A 24,668-nucleotide genomic window follows, 5' to 3' on the forward strand; every position below is an offset into this window, starting at 1 on the left:
AACGCCACAGCTATATCAAAGATAATAGAGTACTGATTAGTTCGGATGACAGGCTATTTTTATGCAGTGTCTTGAATAATTATTTATACCCCATTTACTTTTTCCCATTTTGCCTCCTTACAACCACAAGCTTAAATGTTAGTTGAGATTCCATGTGCTTCACCAACACAAAGTAGCACATCATTGTAAAGTGGGATGCAAATGATACACAATGATTTAAAAAATTTAAGCAAATACAAATCTGTTGGATTCAGATCTCCTGTGTCAAAACTTTCGTTGCAATTACAGCCACGTCTTTTGTGGTCTGCCGATCAGTTTTACGCATCTAGTCACTGGCATTTTTGCCCATTCTTCTCTGCAAGATAGCTCAAGTTCAGGCAAATGGGATGGAGAGCGCCTGTCAATTTTCAAATCTTGCCACAGGATGCTCAGAGGATTGAGGTTCGGATTTTGACCGGGCCAGTCAAAAAAGGCCTTCACAGAACAGGTGGATTCATGCCGAGACTAAATTACATACAGGTGGAATCTTCAGTGGGTGACATTCGGAAGGCAGTTCCTTGCACTGAATTGTGTATAACATGTTCTGATGTGGTTATATGCAGTTGTGTACAACTGCCTTGCACAATAATGAAATGCAATTTGCGCCTATCGTGCTGACCAAAATATTTGAAATTCATCTGAAATGCTTTACTGTAATTTTGATACAGCTGTGTATTGGATCATATCAGAATGCAGATGTCCCTGTTGTGCATGACGAGCCTATGTTTACTATCATTTTTTATCACGGTATTTGTTATTCTGACCAATGATAACACAGCCCAGATTTTATAGAGCATTTATTGGAATGCCTAATGTGCTTCCAAATTAAATACGCCAATAACCTACATTATATGGATGACTACAAAATAAGCTGGCATTCACTTGTTTTAGCAGTTATATCCTGCTGAATAAAAATGTTATGCTTCTACGAATATCAAACGAGCCTGAACACCGATAACCCATGGAGTGCAGTTAGAGATGCACATATTCCTCGCGTGAGCTGTAATAGCGGATGCCTCCCAAACAAAGCCCTGATTGTCGGTGCTCAACTCGGTGTGAAAGGAGCATCTCTGTGCCCTCGCTCAGTTGCTGAGCAAACGGATCTGCCTCCGCTGTGGGTCGCCTGCTCCCACTGTTCACAGGCTTCGTTGGAGCCAATCCAGCCTACGAGGCCATTGCTGACCCCTGGACACTTCTGTAATGGGCACTAAACCCCCCCCCACCCCCCCCAAAAAAATGCAGTTTTATTTGATGGCTCTTGGGATGTATAAATGGGTTTTGTGAAGATTTGAAATGTCAGGGGTAGTGATGGAGCACAGCACCTTGTACAATAATGTCTAAGCGTTGACATGATTGACCCATGCAGAAGGTTTCCCGTTGGAAGTCAAGATTCTGTACTGTTGCAAAACCTGTGGTACTCTTTAATCATGTCCATGTACATTCAGGATTGAACTATTCGTGGGGGCGGGGTGAGTAAGGACATAGATGGCTTAAATGGATTTTATTTCAAGGTTTCCTTTCAGAGGGAAAATAAGAGGAGGCCTACAGGCCAGTTTTCTCAGTATCACAAGCCAAAAGTTTGGCTTGAATTATTCAGTAGCATCATGTTAGACTTGCAGAATAGCTTTTATTTTGTAATTGAACACAATTTAGATTATTTTACTGCGTTTTCAATGAGTAATTAGCACAATAAATACTGTAGCCTATGTCATACCTACAAGGCACATGGCCTTGCTGTCATTTGTGCAAAACCATCCTACGGAGATGATTGATGCTGTTAAATTTCCTCCAACCCTAATGGGCATGTCGTTAGGTCCTTTTGTACTCATCAAAGGATGCTCTGGTGCTCATCTTCCAACCGCAATGAAGACAGTGGTATATTTATCATCAGAAGCAGATGTATGGACAGAAATGATCTAATGAATTGTTTAAAGCAAACTCATATTTGTCGAGATCATGCTGGCTGTCCTTGTGATTTATCCGCAGCTCTGGTGCATTTACAAAGACCTCTGCAACTAAATCAAACATTCCAGACTTGGGTGAAATCAGTACCAACACACAAGCACATTCTCGCAAGTTTTACTGAAACTCCTTAGGCCCTTCGACTCTTCAGCAACGCTCGTTCAGACAATGGTATGATGTCAAACATGAAGGACAAGTGTGAGACTGTGCTGGCACTTTTGGTCTTGAGTATCTGGTTTTTACATTGTGTTATGTGTCGCAATTTACTTCTCAGGTTTTATTCTGCTGTGCAAATGTCTAACATAAGTTGGCGTCAGAGAGAGTGAGAGATCGGTAATATACTGTACGTTCATTTATAGCACTGCAATTCGTCTCATGTTGACCGAGAGGACCTTTGGTCTCACAGTAGTCTAACCAAAAGCAATTTGTTTGTGATACATTGCCAACAGTACAAATAATATCTCAATATGCGATAATTCACATATTGGAGGGAAACCATGTACAGTATGTGTCTACACAAGGGAAAGTTTTTTTTAAAGGATACAACAGACTTTTAATAAACAGAATACCTTTATTAGACACTTGAGCAGAGAGTGTAGAATCATTTTAGTCGATGACGTCCTTGTCAGAGGGTATTGTCAAAATGACTGCTTTTTTAGTTCGCATGAATCGTTTAAAAATCCTGGTAGTCCTAGTGTTGAATAGAATCGGTTATTAAATCATTATAGCACATCATGCATGCAAGGCACAGGCAGACAAATGCAGCTCTCTGCGGACGTGTGTGGTGGACGTCACCGGACTTCTTTCATAAATATGACACCAGCATAGGACGATCCCTCTGAATCATTGTAGAAATCAATTCACTGAACAAATTAAAATCATCTTAAAAATGTTTTTATAGCACCCCCATCACTATTGCGGGGGGGTAGGGGTGGTCACACACAGGCGCATTACTGGGGGTGGAAGGCGGCAGGGGCAGAGCAATGGGGGGGCCTGGGTGTGCGCAGGCCCACCCAAACTGACAGACTGCCCACCCATTGCGATTCATGAACATGAAAATATATTTTTTAATTATTATTACATTATTTTTTAATTTGTGTTTCGTTGCATTTTTTATTTTGTTGATTAAGAATTGAATATAGCTTACTAAACAAAAAAATGTAAATTCACGTGATCGCGCTTTACCTCGCGACACTCAAGTTCATCAGCAATCAGATGGCGGGTCGTTATGCTAGGATTAGGGTTAGTTTATCATCACGAGATGTTTATTGCCTCAGGAAATGAGGGAAACCCGTTCTTGTTGCCATCCAAGGAGGAGAGCTATTATGCTAATGTTTCATCTCTGATCCAGAGACAGGGACAGGCGGACTGTGCTCAATGAGAGAAATGTTCAGGCCCACCGTGATTTTTCTAGGCACACCCATTAGCCACGTTCTGGCTCGGCCACTGCAAGGCGGTCACTTGCCCATGCCACAAGAAGGGCCGACTAGTAGTCGGCCGCTACACCATCCGCAAGGAGAGATCTAGTTTACCGGCTGCCAATGTCATGCATGGACCCCAGCGAGTCTGTTTCTGTTTCCGAACGTGAAGCATGGCGTACTCGGGCGTACTGCGTTCGGAATGCCCTGATTTTGATGCAAATGAGGGATGCAACTCGGATTGGCCGGGAAAAGACTACTTCCATTCCACAATGGCGTGCAAACGCCCCGTTACGGCCAATTCTACCTGTGCAAAGCCCAGCAAAATACCAAAAGAAAAGAAAAAACCTATGTGCATAGTTAGACCGTGCTTTGCACCAGACTTGCGTTCAGCACAAATATAAGGCTCTAAGTGTTTACTAACATGAAACTATTTTCTTTATTGCCCAAAAAAATTACCTCAGTTTTGTTTTGGTTTAGTCAAAGGAAATCTTTGGTTGATCTAGTTATTAATTTTTAGACAGTGACACAACATCTTAATTGAACGGCTGTTACTTGGATACATTGATACATACTGTATAGCTGTGTATAATCTGCATTGCCATGATAGCTAACATTGGCAATTCTGAAGAATGTGAGCCAAGGTTATCATATACATGCTGAAAAAAAAAGGGTCCAAGGACTGACCCTAGAGGCACCCCACATGTCATGGCCAGTTGATCAGATTTATAACATTTATATAAGATATAAGATTTATATATGTATTAAATAACTCAATAATTCATCCAAGTAGAACATGAAACCTTTTAGGACTGTTCCATTTAGTCCTAGCCAAGTTTCCAACCTCTCCAACGGTATATAATGTTCTACTGTATCAAACGATGCACCGAGATTAAACTAGAACTGATACCTTTTCTGTGTCAGAGTTCAATCTTATATGATTCAGCTGTTTATGTAATATGAGGTCAGAAACCGGATTGATATTTATCGGAAAGATCATTTGAGTTCATGGAATTGCTGAGTTGATTAAACAAATACAAATGCCACAATGCAAATTATTTCTTAAACATCTTGTAGTATTTTCCAAACGACCCCCAGAGTCTTCCCTGGTCTTGTCTGTTCTGCAGGCTCATAGCACTCCTGAAAGACCACATGACATGTTCAAAAGTGCCACCCATCTGCCACTTGAAAGGGCTTTGTCCTCAAAGCACAATAGAGAGGAGGGGTTATAACCAAATGGGGGTACAAAAGATGTAGGACTAGTCATGTCCTACGGGGCACAGATTGGAAAGACGTTTTTTTTCTACGGCACAGCAGACACTGGAGTGAAATGGGATTTTCACGTCTGATCTGAATCTGTCACTGTCGTTAACCAGGTAAAATTTCACGGTGACCTACGACTTAATGTTTTTTTTCCTACTGCATTATGACAACAATCAGGAGGGCCTTGTGAGGTTTGCTTTTCTTCAACTCAAAATTGTCCTTAAGTGTGAACGTTAGTGTGAATGTTTGTCCATACGTTCCCTACGATTGACTCTAATCACAAATTAGCTGGAAAAGGCAGCAGCTAACCCGCGACCCTAATGATGATAAGCTGTTTAGAAAACAGAGTGATGGGGAAGAAAAAGTTTCACTAGCCTAATGAGTTGGAAACTTAGAAAGAGAATAAAAATAGTTATGACGTCATCATAGTGCTCAAATTTGATATTTAAAGGCAGTGTACCGAGTGCTAAAATTTGTGTGATAAAATGTTCTGTTTTTGAATCTGAACCACAATTTTTTTTTTCTGCAAATACAATTTCAAAAAGCCTGTACACAATTGCTGATGCATTAAATCGGTGGCAAATCTACTGGATAGTTACTCAGTCTGTCTCCCAGTTGGGTGGTTTGGATACAGTGTTAGTTGGGGATCTACTAAAATAAAAATAAAGAAATGCTTCTTCTAGCATTATCTTTTTGTTCTTGCTATTAGCTGTATCTTCTTTCGGAATACTGCTGATTTGCTGTAGTCATAGAAAATCCTTTATTTATCAAATGACATATTTTATGGTCAAAACACATCATCTAGTTGAAACAATTGCGTATTATTTATTTAAATATATCACCTTTGCTTGACAACCGTCTCTATGACAAACACTCCCTCTGCTCTGATTAAGTTCTGAAATGACGAGTGGTTTCACAATCATGAACTCTTAACGTGACGCTTACCCTATGTCTCCCCGAAAGTGTCATCCCCTGTGTTATTCAGAAGGTGAGAGGTGTGGAGAAAGAAAAAATCAAAGGCTTTGGGTGTTGACCTCAGTTCAGGAATGAAGAGGCTGAGTGTAAAAAGTCTTTCTGAAAGCGGGCCCGGTCCTGCTGGAAGCTCCGCAACACCCACACATGTAACAATCTGTGCCCATTCACAGTTGACTGCGATCTAAAACACATCTGAGTGGAACCACAATATGAAACATACACTCAGTGGCCACAACATTAGGTACACCTACACAATACCTTTACAATAAATATACTGCTGAGTTTTGATTTGCCCTGTCATTTAACGCACTGCGTGATAGTACTTATTCTGATCAGGGCTGAATATAATAGGTTGTCATAGGTAAAAAAAAAAAAAAAACCTCATTGTAATGTTTTTGATGGAAGCAGGATTGTTGCTGCATTCCTGAGGTCTGTAAGTGCGTCGGCTACAAAAGAAAAGCCCAGCAACACCTGATATGCAGCACAACCTGAGGCCAAGCATGTTAGCTCTAGCAGCTGGAAGGTCAAGGTCTGGACAACAGCTCACTTCTGCCTCTGCCGAAGCACTTGAGGTGCAGAATATTCTCAGGAAACGCAGACATTGGGTTCCCACAGCTGGCTCTGCAACGTATCCCAAACTTGAGTGTGGTTCACATTGATGAAGGAAAAACAATGCAACATTAGATGGATTTAATTGACGGTCCTTTAAAGCATATTGTGGCCAGTAAATTGCATCCATGCAAATACATAAAATTTGTTTTGGCGAGATTTGGGGAATTAATAGTAATTGTTGCATTCCGTACCAGGATATTCAATTTGAATTATTACTTCAACATACACATTACAGCTTTAAATGTGCATTATTTTTGGTTTCTTTGTGGTTATTGCCGTACACTGTATGTGACATTTGTGTATTACTGAAGGGGGAAAATGCAAGCAAAACAATATACAGTATTGACACTTGGAGTATAGTGGAGTATTTTGAAAAATGTATAATCTGTCCTCACTCTACACTCAACAGCCACAAGATACCACAGTATACTTGCACCATCTAAAAACATTCACGTAGGAGACCAGAATAAAAAATGTTTTATAAATAATACACAAAGCATGAGCAAGCATGCTTTTTTCAATGCCCGCAGATGACAACACAACTTAAAGTAAGTAGAGAGAGGTGAAGCCAACTAATGTTGATGTCTTTGTAAATTGATTGAGTAAATTGATAGCTAAATCCTAAAATCCACAAACTTCTGGTGTTAGAAAAAGTTAGTCAGTTAACTCTAAAAAAAATGCATAAAGTAGAATCTTTGACTTACAAGTTGTTACTCTCTGAATCAGATTCTGGCAGTTGGATAACCATGAACAAAAATATCGTCACTGTCCTGTGAAAAATATGTATATCTGTAACGCGGAAACACCTTTAGCGTAAAACTTAAAAAAACTGAAAAAAATGTTTTTCACAGGACAGCGACGATATTATGTAATATGAACATATTACATTTTTGCAATTATATATATATATATATATATATATATATATATATATATATATATATATATATATATATATATATATGAGCAGATATGTTTTTATTTATTATATTTATATTTTGCAATACAGAGCTATTTTTATTGGTGGTGATGTTTATTGGGGGCTGGAAAGGATTAATGGGATTTTTTTGTTAGGTATTGAAATATCGAAACAAGTGTGCTACAGGATTGCGTATAATTCACAGTAAAATATGTTTACTTTTTGCTTCCACTTTTATTGACATATTTCAACTCAAGTATCCGTACTTCTGCTTAAGTGCAGGGTGTGAATACTTCAGCCTCCGTAAGAATGTAATAGTATTGAATTGTTTACTGCAAGCACATGGGCGCGCTCCTGTCAGGTCGCGGCGGCGCGCTTTGTTATGCTAATATAGGTGTGACATCACCAGCCACATCAAAGTGGGCTGGGGTACTTTAGAGCCGAGTGTGCCTTCTCAGGCTCACTTGCTCTGATCCAGCCCAAACTTTGGTTGCGCTCTCTGACCGCCTCTCTCTCTCTCTCTCTCTCTCTCTCTCCCTCTCTCTCTCTCCCACACACACACACACACACACACACTCTTGTACGCACACGCGCTCAACGCTCTGGAACACACACCATGCGTACCTGTCCGGAGTTATTCTTACTTCCCATGTTGGATTTTTTGGACGCATCTGGCTAAGAAAAAAGAAAGAAAGAAAGAAGTGAGACAGACGCCTTTCATTTCTCTCCTAGGATATTCGGACCTGCTGGCTTGTGATTTCTTACAATATTTTTGATTTAACGTGCAAAGCGGATTGCCGCGGCAAAAAGGGTGAGTTGTAAACTAATTGATAAGATGTGAGAATATTGCCGGATAATGTTGTGTGACCAAAGAACTTGATGTTAAATTCGAAATGTGGGTAAAACTTGTAACAAACTGAAAGAGTAATATTATTTTTAAGGCAGTATTTTTAAACCAGTATTTTTACCACAATGCTTAATTGTATGTGTTCAACATTGGCCAATTTATTTAATATATAGGTTTTTAATATAAAAAGCTTATTGAAATATCAAAGCGCAACGTCTTGCTCAAGTAAAAACGTTCAACTTTCAAAAATTGGGAATCTGCATTAAAAAAATATCGTTTGCTAACTCAAATTTGAATACTTTACAATTGATCGCTTCATTTGGAATGGGACACCAAGTTGTTGATTGCAGTCATCGAGAACATCCTGTTGGCGAAAATGGAGATGCGATCTGATTGAATTTGAATGAACCCTGTTAATCTACTTTACATACGGTCTCACCCCAAAACATGCATTTCTAACCTGCAGTATCTATAATACAACGCTACATATACAAATGTACGTATTTATGTATTTCTATTGTGGTTTTAACGCTTAATAGTCGCGCAGGCATTAACTTGTCTCAATAATCGTATGAACGATTTGACCGCAATTTCGTATGCGTTCCTGCCGATCAGCATTAAGGCCATATAATCTCCTACCTGTGCGTTATAATGCGCTCACTTAAGCGCACTTCAAAAAGATCGCTTATCGGCAACTCACTGTGCTATCAGATGCTGCTGCTGTCCACGGGCTGCGGATTACTGAGCTCACGTGGGCTGCTCCCACTACGGTTTAAATGTTTTTACATGTTTAGCGAAGTGGCAGTAACACCAAGATGAAACGCAGACTGAGAAGATGTGAGCAAATAAAGGAGGAGACTGGCGCACCGACTCCCTTTGGATTATAACATATTCATTCATGGAATACTAACAAAGAAAAACATTCAACAATCTTTTTTTTTAAAGTTATATTACGACTCTACAAACAATAGTTAGACTGCTTTACTATGTATATTTGTGCAGCAGTAGCTCAATGTATGAACCTGGCTCAGTGACTGTAAAGTGGTAGGTTGACAACCACCATGTGGATAAACACCCACCTCGTAAAGTACAGGAGTAGATTACCCACTTTGAACCGAGTATAAAATTGGGATTGGTTGCTGGGGCAGTGTCAGCTTCAGAGCACTGCCAAGGTGCCCTTAAGAAGGTCACTTCAACACCTCTCCCTGAGAGCAAACATGCGCTTGTTCGTGTTGTATCCAATGAAACAATGCAAAGTTGGATATCCCCTTCAGGGACTCAACAAGAAACAAAAACCAAACATGCCTTGTTACATACTGGGTTTCCCCAAAATTAACATCTGAATGGAAATGCATTCACTCCATTTGAGATTTAAGGCATTTAATAATTGCCTTTGTTTTTTTCCCCCAACATTTAGTGCATTACATATGAATAGTTGACTATATGAAATTTTATCCAATTTGTAACTCCCAACTCAATAAAAATAAATAAATAAATAAATAAAAACCTAAACGCATGCGGTACATTTTAGTTCCCATGCGAGATGAGATCAGAAAACATGACAAAAACAAGCTCCAGAAAACGAGTTGGTTAAATGTCTAGTCCACGTCTCAAGTTATACTCATTAGGTTTCTTTGCGTCATAGGTTTTAATTTATTGGAGGTTATTTCCATCAGATTATGTTTTTAATTAGATCCTACATTTTTTGTATAAATGTGGTCAAGAGAGAAATTGTGGTCGGCAAGGAAATTGGATTTCTTGCATTGTCTGACGAGAGGCTTCCTGTTCCATAATTTAAAAATCGCCGCTCTAAAATGCTTCGGGACATTCAACCTGAACGAAATTGATGCTAACGGCACTGATATACTGTGTTGTTCTGACAACAGGGTTTACTCGAAAAGGCCTTGGCGGTGGACGGTGGAGCTGTGAGGTCAAGAAGCTCAAACCAACCCTTTAGTATTTTTGTGCTTGGCGAACCACTGTCCAACCATGAGGAGGTGCTCTCACATCCTGCCTCTCGCTGTGCTTGCTGCTCTGCTGCTGTCTCAGGTCTGCTCTGGCATCAAATGGCTGTAAGTATCCATTTCCCCAATTTCCCCAATTTACGCCGATTCTTCAGTCCATCAGTTCACGTGACGTCATGAAATTACACAACGGCGTGTGACGCTTTTATGCATGTTGTGATGTTTTATGGAGTGAAGCCCCTGTGGCAGCTTTGAAGTGGGCCCCGACATTCTTGAAGTTGCTCCTCATGAGGGGAAAGCTTGTGTGATCAGTCCACGTGTATGGCATGAAAGGATAGAAGATTAACGGGCAGTTCCTCTGGCTATGAACGGAAACCTCTTTAATAACTTTGATGCGGCTTCAGTAAACAGAGACAGCGAGGTTAACTTCTAAGCTATCCGATTAAATTTACCGCGGTGTGTAATAATAACAGTTATAACTTTAGCAAAGCAAAGATGGAGATGGTAAGGAAGAGAAGTCTGAAGATTTGTGGTCTTGTTTTGCATATTCTTGTGAGGCTGCGTGTGTGATGAGAACAGAGAACTGAATGTAAATCTGTAGTTTTCGCTGCATACAGTGCAGTAAAAGTCAACAATATGACCAAGAATTAGAGCCGAAAGCAGCGATGAACGGGCCCCCGCCTCGCAGCCCCTTTTTCATGGCAGCTCTTTAAACTGATCATCAAATCTCTGTCCACATAGATGGCGTAGGCGAAAAAGCTCGAGATTTGTTCGGTAACAAATAAGGGTCAGTTAAACTGTAGGCTTTGTTTTCGGAGACGGTGCATGCAAAATTAGGGCGTGTCCTGATTTTGTTCTGACTCGCTTTGGGAATCTGGCAGACCGCAATGCGCTTTGATGAGCATTCCGTCATAGCAAGGGTGTAATCCGTTGACATCCGCCCGGTACATGTGATAAATCGGTAGCTAAAAGCAGATCCAAATTATGCCTCCTCAGACAATGACTAACCTTTGGCGCAAGGTAGGTAAAGCGATTTTGGTGAATTTGTTCAAAGTGCAGGCAGATAGATATGCGAGCTCTGCGGATATTTGTGCTGGACGTCATCGGACGTCATTCATAAAAACGACGAAAGCGTATTTTTCAACTACAATTTTTTGCGAAGCTTGGAACCGTTATTTACTTGAGTAAAATCTTGGAATTCATGTGGAAAAAGCTTCCTTTAATCCTTAAATATGATTATTTTCCTGTAAAATACAACAGTTGAACGATACACCAAAGACGTACAACTAATATGGTATTTGAATTTGGCTGTGCAAAGTGTGCACATTATTTTTGATTTCTCCAATGAGCCGTCAAGCAACTGTTTAAAGCAAAACTACGTAAAAGTCCGTCTTTGTGACAGTGACTCTCCTCTGAGTTTGGCTGCACAGTGAGCAGAGGTCAGCTGCTACAGGAAGTAAATAAAACTGAGTGTTTGATAGCTTCTTATTGACTGTAATAGGCGACGTGGCTCGAACGTAATGTGCTCTTTTCGCTCCCGGGTGTCAGCCAGAACACAAGGAGGGATGTGGTTTCAGTTTTCAGTTTAATTTATTCCTTTTCAATGTAAAATACACCAACACTACGACATCAACAACACGTCCTCAAACAATGCGTGATACAGACTAATAACTGAACGGCAACAAAGAAGTATACGTCTCCCGGCCCGTATTGCACTTCTCGCGAGAGTTAGGCACAATGACGCAACTATAATATACAAATAACACAAATGTAAAGAACATGTTAATATCAAATCAGCCTCCTCCAAATCAGAACCTCTCTAACACTGAGTTAAATGAGTTAATTTTTTAGTGCGTTATGAAATATATATATATATATTTAATTGAATGGGCATTAATTATTTGTGGGCTTTCGCTATTCGCCGGCCCGCCGGTCCCATCCCCCCACTGTAGAGCCCTATGGCCAATTTGTCGAAATGTCAATTTAACTACTTCACAATGCCATTTAGAGCTTGACTATTCACTAATCATCTGTTTGGCAATTTGTCTTCCAATTTCCCAATTACAGAGGACTTTCAATTTGCCTGTGCGCTGCTGTCACCAGACTAAAACGCTCTGTTAAGCAGCAAAATGTCCGGCCAACAAGGCGACACAGTCTTCATATAGGTGCAGAAGTCCAGGAGAATGAAAAAAAGCGGGTTGTGGATGAAAATACCCACAATGGTGATTAGCCTTGGTATCTTTGGCTATATCTATCTTTGGCTGTCGCTAGATTTGGCTATTTAATCATCGTTGTTGTTAAAGTATTCAAACCAGCAGGACCACAAGAATGGTGGCGATGTACGAGGGAAGTGGTGCAAAGTGAAATTCCATATTTGTCAACACAATATTCTGTCCAATAATGTGCGTGCAGCAACTGTGTGATAACAAGAACCTTATATTATAAGCATCAACATTACCACACTTGTGTCGTTTAATTACGGTAACACTTTTACCGGTATGCCATAGGGCTGTAACTATGCTACAAGCATGTGGAAATCCATCCATTACAAAAGTGAAAAAAAATATACCCTCAAATACAATACAATCCCAAGTGAAACAGTGCTACAGAGAAATTAAATACATAATTTTGGGGCGAACTGTCAAGCACATATCGGAGCATGACATGCAAAGGATAGCGGGGGGGCAACGGGCATCTTTCATGGCCTGAAACAGTTTTGTGGCCAGGGAGGCTGACGACATTTTGGAGGACATGTAAAGTATATGTCGAAACATTCCCTCGCATTGGTCAGATGTCGCATGTCATAATGTATCACCTGGCACTAAATCGGGCCCCCACAGAGGATGGGGCTCTACACACAGTGCATGTTCTGCGTGTAGCGAGGGGCGGCTCTGGGTACTGCGACAAAACAACAATGACATCATCGTTTTATCACCTTCGACTCGACTTTCATCATGTTACAGTCAACATAAAAACTATCTTGAATTATTCAGTCGAATGTACTCTCACAAATGGTGTCACTTTAACAATTTCTTCACATTACAAAAGCGTTTTCGGCGCATGTGTGAATGACAGGCAAACCAGCCAGGGTGAAATCTGCCTTTTGCGCAAGGTCAGCTGGAAAGACTCAAGCTTTTTGCCGTGACCCTTGAACAGGATAACCACAACACAATAGATGGATGGATGGACGACAGTGTTACTGTTTGTCAAAATGCTGAAAACAATATACTGTACATAAATAAAACTTTGTGTGGCGTTTGTCCACACCGCACAGGTACACTGACAGAGGGTATTCAAGAGATGGTTTCTTGAATGACAAGCAGTTGTGTGCATGTGGGCGATGTTTCTTGCGCCGTGGCCAGCTACGGGACTAGCATGCGTACGTAGTACAAGTCTATGGAATTTCCTTCATACAACAACATCTTTTTTGCAGGTTGTGTGAACAGAATTCAAAATGGGTTGTTGTCATTTAACTGTACCCTAACTCTACGGGCATACTTTTGACAGAGGTCATGTTCATTTAGTTTCAGATTTAATTGGCCAGATTATGCTATGACTACCCCTCACATGTGATTTCTGACAAACGTTAGTGGTGCACGAGACAAGGAGGATCCCATAAAAGATCCAAGAAATATGTCTTTATTTTATACGTGGCATTTTCACTTAATTCATTTTTGAAATGTTGATGTTGATCCAAATTAAGATTTTTTTGGGCCCTTTATAAATGTCAGATCAGTAGACTACTGAGTGGATTTCTATTTAAAAGAGTAATAATAATTTTAAAAACTAATCCGAGAGGTGGATTCCAATCAGTTTTATTTACGGTAATCAGTCAATTGAGCGTAACTCTATCGAGAATTTAACATTTAAAAAAAAATTCTTTCCACACATAATTTGCACAAACAAACATGAGAGGAAACAAACTGTGAACCTGTTGGAATGATTAGTAGGTCTCGAGTCCATATGTCCAATTAGCAATTTACAAAACAACTACTTACTCAATGCGTGTTCGTTTTATCTTTCAAGAAGGTATCCAATGTAAATAAAGACTCACACAAATCGATTGAATTTTCTCGTCAGTTTTCTTTTCCATCTGTGAAGGTCAGGAATCATACAATAATCAGATCTAGGCAGCTTTTCCATCCTCGCAAATGCTCTCACCGAAGACGGGGCGAGGGCAGAAAAGGGGCTCGGTCTAACATGCAGCCCTCACGTTTATACTGTCTTCAAAATCTAAACATAATGTGGGCTGGTCTCCTCCCTGGCTGGCCCTGCCTATGGAGCTGATCTTCTCCAGCTGATCCCATGCTCAGATCAGGGCCCGCTGACTGAGACTTTTAACTGATTATGCCATCTGTAATTCCCATTTTGGTTTTTGGTTAACCTGTTGGCTAATATAAAGCCATTCATATAGATTTAGATCATTCAAACCTCAACATAGGTAATAATCACAAGTAGAACTCAAAGCAACACAGAAGCAAATTTCTATTATGGTGCATTGTACAAATTTACAACAAACGTTTTATCAAGGCACTTATCATGTGAAGCATCTTACTGACCACATGAAGAATTTCGCTGACGGAATAAAACCTTGAGCTGGATCAAGTCTCATGGGGGGGGGGGGTGGGGGGCCATTTGCCTTGACAGGTTTGTTGCGGTCACGCTAAAGACAAAAATAGCCATCACTACATATCAAAATAGGATTTAAGCACGTGCGCCATGCTAAATCCAAGCGTCGAGTCTGATGATATGATGCCAAAGAAGATTTGATTATAAACACCTGTGAGTGACCATGAGCGCCGTGCTGTCACAGCTTATCACTGGGTATAGCCCAGTGCCCCCACAGACACTAATGTGAAACAGGCACCGTTGCCTGCACCACTGCATGTTTCTTACAAGCATAGACGTGAGGTAGCCTCCCCTGCCTGAGGTTTCTCTGTAAACACATTAAACCTAAATATGGTTTAATATAGTCCAATATGTTCTTTTAATAGCATTGAAATAGACCATCAACACTGGACCGAGGCCAAAGAAGACAAAACCTCCCATGGTGAAAAATAGTAATGGTGAGGAGCATATGCTGGATAGGATCTAGCTGGGCTGGAGATTGAATTATTTTGCAAAAATATTTTGGGGAATAACTCATAGCCAGTTCTGCACTGTAAGAAAAAAAGCTTAAGAGCCAAGAATGTGTCAAATGTGTTCTATGGATCTGCTACTAATTTTCTTCAGGGATTTTCTCAGTGATAAAATGGTTCTATTCCGGTGATGGATGTCACCTTAAAAGTATCCCCTGAAACGGACATTTTCCATTTTAATTCAACTCTATATTCAAATTTCCCTACATGGAACACTTCCCACATAACGTTATGTAGCTTTTATTCCTCCGCTTAAGTAGCTAAATGACATAAAACAAGTGATTACAAACGAGTAAAAAAAGAGTAAATCATTTTGATTTGTCTATATGATTATTCATTCAATAGTGATAAGTACAATTAATAATGCAGTGCTTGTATTTGAGCTAAATAACTATAATTTGACATCTTAATCAAGAAATACTTTTTTCAATTTTTACATTTACACTAGATATGACAAGAACTATTCATCTATTCACAAGCGTGAAAAAACCCCACACACAAACACCTAGGCAACCATCACTACTACAATTACGACTTGTAGTGACTTCTGTGTATGATCTCTATTTTGCCTTTCTTCCCTCGGCAGAGCAATATCACACACGCCCAAGACCTTACACATCAACCAGACCCAACACTGTAAGCTGTTGCCTGGCCTGGTGTCCTCCCAAGCTCAGCTGTGTCGCAGCAACATGGAACTCATGCAAACCATCATCCAAGCAGCCCGTGAAGTCAAGAAAACCTGTCAAAAGACCTTTGCTGACATGCGCTGGAACTGCTCCTCCATCGAAATTTCCATCGATTCCTCCAAGTATCGTCCAGACCTTGACCGAGGTATAGCCAATACATTTACAATATTTACTGGATGAAAAAAATGGGTGGGTTGTGTGGCGTAAAAACTTTGACAAACAAATCATGTGACTCGCTGTGGTATTATATTATGTATCTATATATATATATATATATATATATATATATATATATATTGTAGAATTTTGCTAGCATTAGGACCACTGTTGTCAGTTTTGATTGTCTCTTTTTTGGAAAAATAGTTGCTAGAGGGGTCGAAAAAGTATATATAGCAAAAGTGTTGCTAAGACACAAGTCGTAGCTCTTGTTCGCTAGCTCACTTATATTAGCATCCAGACGTGCACATAAAAAGCAGAACTTTCAAAATAAAAGCACCACATATTTTACATTTCACTTTGACTTCATGGTCACTGTCAGGGCCGGTCAGAGACTGTGGGTGGGCCCGATGTGGCCCCCGGGCAAACTTTGTCCTAAACTGTAACGTTTAACAATGAGTTTGCTGGTTCAAAAATGTCGCAGGATTTTAAAATAATGATTAATGTTTGTTGAACTTATGTTTTTGTCATTCCTTGATTATTTAGTTTAAGTACATATTTTGCCTAGTCTATGTTTTATTTTGGGGAATATTTGAACCTGAAATGGTTACTATGCAGTGAAGGTCTGTAATTAAGATGTGGTTTAGTCAAATGTATTTATTTTTCATAGTTTGGCCGGGTGGGGGGGGGGGGGGGGGGGTGGTATTTATACTCTGGAGCGATTTATGTGTGAAATTAACACATTATATCGTATCCCTTTACTTCCTTTTCAAGGTCAGCAAACATTACACCAAACAACCATAGGAGGGTGTTCTAAGGCTGCATACGACTTATACTGCAGTGCGACTTATATATGTTTTTTACTTCTGTATTATGCATTTTATGGCTGGTGCGACTTGTACTCCGGAGCAATGTATAGTCCGGAAAATACGGTATCAACTAGGGCTGTCAAAATTAAAGCATTAACTATGGAGATTAATTTAAATTTGATAACGCACTAAAAAAAAATCAACTCAGTTAACTCAGTTTCATTTACTTCCTGTAGCAGCTGACCTCTGCTCACGGTGCAGCCAAACTTAGAGGAGAGTCACTGTCGCAAAGGCGGACCTTTACGTAGTTTTACTTTAAAAAAGTTGCTTGACGGCTCATTGGAGAAATCCGAAATAATTAGCACATTTTGTACTGCCAAATTCAAATAACATATTAGTTTGTATGTCTTCGGTGTATCGTTCAACTGTTGTATTTTACAGGAAAAGAATCGTAATCAAGGATCAAAGAAAGCTATTAGAACAGTCTTTGAATGGAAATATACTTTTATTTTTTTCCACATTAATTCCAAGATTTTACTCAAGTAAATAACGGTTCCAAGCTCCGTAAAAAATTGTACTAAAAAAATACAATTAATCGCGATTAATTATGAAACATTGTGCGATTAATTAGTTTAAATTTTTTAATTGTTTGACAGCACTAATTATTGATCACATTGACTAATTGAGCAGAAGAGTCTATGTCTACAGTTAAAGAGCAAAGTCTGCTACTGGTCATTTTATTTTCAGCCTGTTAAGTGTTGTTTGTGATCTCATTCCCCAGGAACCAGGGAGTCTGCGTTTGTCTATGCCCTTTCTGCCGCCACCATTAGCCACACCATTGCAAGGGCGTGCACCTCCGGAGATTTGCGTCTGTGCTCGTGCGGTCCCATGCCGGCCGAGATCCCAGAGCCGGGTTATCGCTGGGGGGGCTGCGCTGACAACCTGCACTACGGGTTGATCATGGGTTCCAAGTTTGCAGATGCTCCCATGAAGATGAAACGTGCAGGCTCTCATGCCAACAAACTAATGCACCTGCACAACAGTGAAGTCGGGAGACAGGTAAGCAAGATGTAGTCACGACGAAGAAAATGAGTCCGTTTTTCATCTCTTGGTTAGTTGTCTTTTCATTTTTAATCGCATGTCCTCTGTTGACAGGTATTAAGGGAGGGAGTTGTGATGAAGTGCAAATGTCATGGCGTATCCGGCTCCTGCTCCATAAGGACCTGCTGGAGAGGCCTTCAGGACCTGAGAGAGATCGCCATGGACCTGAAGACTAAGTACTTGTCGGCTACGAAGGTGGTTCACAGACCCATGGGGACGCGCAAGCAATTGGTGCCCAAAGACATTGACATCAGGCCCGTGAGGGAGAATGAGCTGGTCTACCTGCAGAGTTCCCCAGACTTCTGTACCAAGAATGACAAACAGGGTTCAATTGGCACGCAGGACAGGTGAGAATGCTTTTCACAATACTGAACTGAGTTTGCTGCTATAGAAGGAAAATCTGATTTTGAAACAAGATCCATGTGTGTTGAAAATGGCCTTGACAGTAAATCTGCCACAAATCTATTTCTTCTCCTCTTCAGCCATTTTGGAGTGACTAATTAGCTTTGGTTGGGACGCTTTCTGACTATCTAATCAACGGGTCTGAATAGGCTGACATTGCCGTATGCCCGCTAGATGCCCCTGGTGACACCAACTCCAAATTTGTTTAGTTGAAGCCACAGTTTCATTGACATTTATTTTGTTTTAGTGTGCCTGCAGAACAAATTATGAAGGCCCCTAGGCAGACATTTTTTACTTTGACCCTGCCTGGCAACAAATGATAGCTGTAGTAATAGTAGTAGTAAAAGTAGAATATGAGATACATTGGACCCTGGCATACTTGCGGTTTGGCACCCGCAAAATAACATAGTTGCAGATTTTTTTCCAATTTTAATTAATTTATTAACCCCCTCCCAGTTTTTCCTGGAAAAGGGATATTGAATATTTATCAGCGTTTTTATCTAGGTTAGCAAAATGTTGCTTTTTACTTGGATTTGTTGCTACTTGTGTTACGAGTGTGCTGGGCAAGATTCTGTGTATGCGTGCTGTTTATTTCATGAAACCCTGACTGTATTGTGTGATAAAGGATGACTTTGTGTGTGTGTGTGTGTGCGTGTGTGTGCATGCGCACAAGTGTACGTGTATTTGTGTCTCATCTTACGGCCACCCTGTAGTAAGTCGTTTTGTCACTCTGGCCACCCCATTGAAAAGGTGAATGTTGTCCATTATGCATTTGTTAGAGCTTACATTGCAAACGGCCACAAAATTCCAAACTAACTTTTTTGTGAATATTTGTTGGGGTAGCAATTGTACTAGCAATTTACAGGAATTTACAAGATTTAGATTTACGGATAATGATTGCGTACAGCAATGCCCCGCTTCTTGAATGATTCTCATTATATTTGCGAATTAGATGCTGTCTGGCAGCTATGATATCGTGCTATTTACGTAGCTTTATCTTGCCAACACGAAGGGGAAAGGCAAGCACAGGGTTAACCAATCATTCTGCACCATCTCAAACTGAACTGAAACAGTGGTCAAAAAGTGAGTTAAATAGTGTGTGTGAACGGAACTGTGCCGCTGTGTGAAAACGTGGCTTAACGCGGCTCTTTAATGCAGTAGAATAGAACAATGGCAAACCCACACAGCAGCAAATAGGAAATGACCAATCCTGACTGTCAACTCATCCAGGATGTTGACTTTAGGAAAGTGATGTCCTGCCCGGTGGCACAGTTTAGTTAGCGGGCTGGGTGATAACAACCTGAGTACTCTGTCTGTGGCTTGTCTGAGCATGTGTTGCTGAAGAAGGCCACTGTGACTGGGGTGCTTGTGCTTTTATCTGAAACACTGACTAATGCTCTTATTCTTGGGCCCGGGAGAACTCAAGCAGTTTTCAAGTGAAGGGGCGCGCACCGATTTGGAAGCGTTTAAAGGTTTCCCCTAGATAAAGGTTAGCCGACACCGTTTTGCTCACTCCAACTCAGGACTGTGTGTGGCACTCGTGGTGTGTGAGAATTTAGCAGAGAGCAAGGAGTCGTTTTGTCTGAGGGTCTTACTCATGCTGAGATCTGGCTAAGCAGTATCATAGGGAAAATATGCAACATTATCTTTGAGACTGATTGAATTTCACAGTTTTTCTGAAACGTAGTTTGGAGAAGGACATGCCTTATCACAGACTCTATTTATCTGTTTTGAATTGCGTGACACCGGACGCACATTTTGAGAATAACAAGTGCACTTGCAGGAGTTTTTCCACAACTATAAAAAGCTGTTTCCACAGATTATGTTTCATCCTACTCAACCATCCTACTTTAAATTGCTTGTGAATGCTGAGAAATGTTGTCCATAAGACAAAATACAGAGGAAATAAATGAAAGACTGTAACCCTGGGACACCATTGCCAATGTGTCCAACTCTGTCCTGTTTACTTTGTTTTAAACATTTAAAGACTGTAATTGAATTGTTATATTGTTGGCTCTCAGTATTCACCAAAAATATTTGAACGCTTGACTCAGCACTCGCATAACTAATACAATGGATGCTGGGAAGTTAGACAATTCATTAGAGGCTGTTACAGGTTTCATGTTTAAATTTCAAATGAATGCCCCCTAAAACAAGGAATGGAAATAATATTAAAGTATTCCACAGGATCAAACCTTTGCCATTATAAAACCTACAGATCTGATATTTTAAAGAGAAACTCAACCCCGAAATTTTCTTCACAAGTAGTATAAAGACAATCAGTCAAATCAATCAGTAAAATCCACCCGCTTTTATCCATATCAGGCGGCAGCCATTTTGCCTCTTTCTATCGACTGAAAATGACATCATATATACTGAGGGCTCAGGTAAAGACCAATCAGGACTCAACCTCAGAAAACAGGCGAGCGGTGATTGGTCGTTACTTGAGCCCTGAGCAACTGTGATGTCATTTTCAGTCGACAGAAAACGGAAAAAACAGGTGGATTACCTCTTATTCCACAAACGCAATATTAATCAGAATGCTGTGTTTAGACTAGTGGGGCAGCATAGAACATATTCTTGAAAAGAACATTTTGAGGTTGATTTCCTATTTAACTAAAACATTTTTAGCATAATTCATTGTCATATAAGTACAAAACCAAGATGGACATTGCTCCCCATAATTCATGAGGACACAACATTTTCAGTAAAATAACATTTTTATTCATAGCTGACTTTGTTGCAAGTCAATCAAAAACATTCTATCAACTTGTTACATAAAGTCCAGTAGGTTAAAATAGCATTCTGCTCTGTTGGGGCCAATACTTCACGCGGGCATCGACACAGCACATCATCTATCCATTCATTTTCTGCCGCTTGTCTTCATAAGGGTCATAGTTGAGATTAGTGTATCCCAGATGGCTTTGGGGTAACAGGTGGGGTACACTCTAGACAGGTCGCTATCCAGTCATAGCACAGTGAATGATGTTTAAAATCCTGAACGTCATACATCATATGAACGTCCTCAGACATCTTTCAGCCCCTTTACAGATAAACAGCAGCCATGTTTCATGTCAAGGACACTCACTGGATGCAATTTCTGCTGCTTGATATCTTAGCAGCCACATGAGTATGTAACATTAATGCTTTCGCCAAATCACGAGGCACTCGGGTTCGCGGGCCATGAGAGGAAACACTCAGGGCATCGGTAAAGGGAAACTTTGAATATTTTGCCTTGTGGTGTATCACCACTGATTTGTCACTCACTGGTGGCCACTTGAAGCAGAGGCTTTATCAGTCTTGGCACTTGAATTGACCTACTGTCTACATTGTTAGCCCTGACATTCACAAGACCTCTAAGCAATAGAAACTCTTTACGTCGTTTGTGTTTTGATGGTGGGAAATAGGAGGGTGAATTTATTATGGTACGCATCAGTGACAGGGTTATAATAGGTTGGGAATTTTCTTTATGGTGAGTTATTTTGTTTTGAGCTTTGTTTTTTAAATGTATTACTTTTAATTCGTTTTCAGAGAGGGTTTGTTCATTTGCATTTTTTTTTTCAAAAATGCCTTATTTTAGTTGAGCTTTGATTAGTTTTAGTGTTAGTTTTATTTTTTTTTATTTTGTGGATTTCTTGTGTGTTAAGATTTTTTAAAATTCATGGAACATGCTATGTCGTAAAAACTAAACAAAAATATAAATTTAAAAACATTATAAAAACAACCATCCACAAAACAAATACGGTTACTATATAACAGTCAACAGACTGAAGTACAATGGGTGCAGTGTCTAATACTGTTTCTAAAGTTAGATGCGAGGAGGGATGGATCAATGGATGTATAGATAGATAGACAGATAGATAGACAGATAGATAGATAGATAGATAGATAGATAGATAGATAGATAGATAGATAGATTTGTAATGTGTGGTACTATTATTTAGTGTCGCACTTTGGGCTGCTTTTTTTCTTGGCTGCTGTTAGATTACGTCACATTTTCGCTATAATTGTAGTTAGGTATTCTTAGTTTTGTTAACGAAAAAAAAATAGTTTCACTGAGTTTGCGTTTTTTAAAAAGCATTTTCATTTTTATTTTATTTCGTTAACGAAAATGTTCTTTTTTACAATTTCAATTTTAGTGTTTTTGCTAGTTTCCGCTAACTACTGTGTCATAAATCTTGGTCAGTGATTAGAATTGAAGCCTGAGTTGAGTAAAAAAAAAACAAAAAAAACCACTGATGTTCAGAAACGTTCTCACACTGTAGATCTCACAGTCCTGTTGTAATGATCCACCTTCAGTTCAGATGTGTTATAATGAGACCTTGGTTCAAAAATAAACAAAGAACGTGTGGGTGTTCTTATCTCCCAGCTCCCAACAATGTAATAAACCTACCTTTCACTCTCCTTCTACACTCCTGCTGCCACCATTTACTTAAGCGCCCCTCTCGTCATGCTGCTCATTAACACTTTGCCGTCATAAAAATGGAGCCATAATGTGGAAAGGGCAAACTTAAGAGAAGGGGCAGGCCTGTGTATTCAGTGTGATTTATGGCGGGGCTATTCACTGCCTATTCAAAAGTCCAGTGGCTCCCGAAAGCATTCGAGGCATCCGGCGTCCAAGAACATGCGACAAAGGAAAATGGGAGAAAAATGAGGGCGCATCGCTCGGTCAAGAATATTTAAAGGGCCATTGTGGGCTCTTCACAGGCTCTGAGTTTGTACAGGCGGCCGGATGAAATGTTTAGAATGAAGCCATTACCTTAATTGTCCGCTTGCGGGAAACCAAACTGGAAACAGGTTGTCTTTCAAACAAGGTTGCTCACTCAATCTTCTAACTTTATTTATGCTAATTACAGGCAGTGCAACAAAACCTCAGCTGGCAGTGACAGCTGTGACTTGATGTGCTGCGGCCGCGGCTACAACCCGTACACGGAGAAGCTCGTGGAACGCTGCCACTGCAAGTATCACTGGTGCTGCTATGTCACCTGCAAGAAGTGTGAGCGGATTGTGGAGCGATACGTCTGCAAATGAGTCCGTCAGCAAGCCACAGATGAACCAAAGCACTACAATACCCAGAAGGCAAACTTTTGTCTTCAGCTTTAGCATGTGTATTTCACCATGAAGTGTCATTATCACTTTAGTATCCATTTTCCAAACTGTCGGTTGGGTTTCTACCGGACGTGGAAAGTGACGACAGTTTATGTGAAGACCGCCGTCCTCCTGGGTAATTCTTTTTTATTGTTAATGACCATGAATTCCCCCAATGTGGATGAGGAAAGTCTATTTTATTATAGCTCTAATAAAAAGTAATAAAGTTGGATTTTAAAGCTGGAGGAGACGGATGAGATCTGTGGACTTGTGGGACTTTTTTTTTTTTTAGCTACAGTTGATACTTTTTCCTTCTGTATCAATGGACACGAGAGGAAAAGCAAACAAAGGGAACGTAAAGTACTTTTTCAAACACGGATCATTTTGGACATTGGACCCGCACGTTGTCCTGTGTGTATCTTCGACATGACTTTATCCCTGTGGACTAGAAAGAAAAAGGATAAAAGGCTTGCAGATTCATCATCCTTTACATTTCGACATACAGTCAGTTAAAAATATATTCTATTTTTAAGAGCATTATGAACTCGTGGATATTGTAAACCACTTTTGTGTGGATGTACATACTCTTATTTTGTATACCGAAATAAAGATAAGTATTTATAAAATTATGAAATGACTTTTGCCATGAATTTCATATTATCAACTAACGATTCTGTCCTTTTTTGCTCCATTTAGCGATGAATTGCAATGAAGTGTAATTTACACTCACAGTGGTATTTACAAAAATGTCTGTCTGGATAAACGTGTCAGGGTCAGTAGAAGGACACTTACGCAAAGAAGTAAACGTGTTGAGGACTTGACCGTTCATATTTTTTCTGGTCTTCTGCATCCTGAATTTGAATAATAATAATAATGAATAATTATCGTAGTAGTTAAGGCAATTGAACATGTTGATTAGAAGCGAAGAATAATGTGTGTCATTCTGTACATATAAACATGAGAAGAATAAAATCCAACTCCAGATCTCACATGACAGAAATTAATAGCTCATACTGTATAAATAACTTGAAAAGAGTAAATAAACATGAATGAATAAAAGCAACTGGTCAGTGTTTTAAAGTCATGACTTTTAAACAGGGTACAGCTGATGCAAGAAGTGATGCAAGATATATAAGTCCAGCAAAAATGCAACGTAAAAGCAAAGTTTGGTGACCTGACATTTTCAGTTAAAAAAAACGACTATGTATATTTATTATTTAGTTTAGAATCAAACTACAGTATACGGTTTTCAAAGCAATTTGCTGCGAAAAATGTGCTTAAAATTATTA

The 24,668-nt window shown here is 39.8% G+C and overlaps 1 protein-coding gene across 2 annotated transcripts; it reads left to right on the forward strand.

The window, feature by feature from the left end:
* The first annotated feature begins 7,661 nt into the window (after positions 1 to 7,661).
* wnt11 (wingless-type MMTV integration site family, member 11) lies at positions 7,662 to 24,316 on the forward strand. 2 transcript variants are annotated; one of them, XM_086013241.1, is made up of 6 exons: positions 7,662 to 7,999; positions 9,922 to 10,107; positions 15,724 to 15,968; positions 17,570 to 17,847; positions 17,944 to 18,236; positions 23,148 to 24,315. In XM_086013241.1, the coding sequence occupies exons 2-6, from the start codon at positions 10,025 to 10,027 to the stop codon at positions 23,320 to 23,322; spliced, it is 1,074 nt and encodes a 357-aa protein (XP_085869367.1). In that variant the 5' UTR covers positions 7,662 to 7,999; positions 9,922 to 10,024; the 3' UTR covers positions 23,323 to 24,315. The 2 variants fall into 2 exon arrangements, with proteins under 2 accessions (XP_085869367.1, XP_085869369.1); XM_086013243.1 differs by lacking the exons at positions 7,662 to 7,999; positions 9,922 to 10,107 and adding an exon at positions 10,846 to 11,019 and having other exon boundaries at positions 23,148 to 24,316.
* The last annotated feature ends 352 nt before the right edge of the window (positions 24,317 to 24,668 follow it).

This window comes from Filicampus tigris, chromosome 17 (assembly GCF_054856515.1).
Source record: "Filicampus tigris isolate MCC_2025a chromosome 17, RoL_Ftig_1.0, whole genome shotgun sequence".
In the NCBI taxonomy this organism is placed as follows: Eukaryota; Metazoa; Chordata; class Actinopteri; order Syngnathiformes; family Syngnathidae; genus Filicampus; species Filicampus tigris.

Bases quoted from the DNA above. Each gene is read 5' to 3' on its own strand.
- wnt11 (XM_086013241.1), top strand. From the start codon at position 10,025: ATGAGGAGGTGCTCTCACATCCTGCCTCTCGCTGTGCTTGCTGCTCTG. The intron at 17,848-17,943 runs GTAAGCAAGATG...CTCTGTTGACAG, and splicing joins ACAGTGAAGTCGGGAGACAG to GTATTAAGGGAGGGAGTTGT. The intron at 18,237-23,147 runs GTGAGAATGCTT...TGCTAATTACAG, and splicing joins TCAATTGGCACGCAGGACAG to GCAGTGCAACAAAACCTCAG.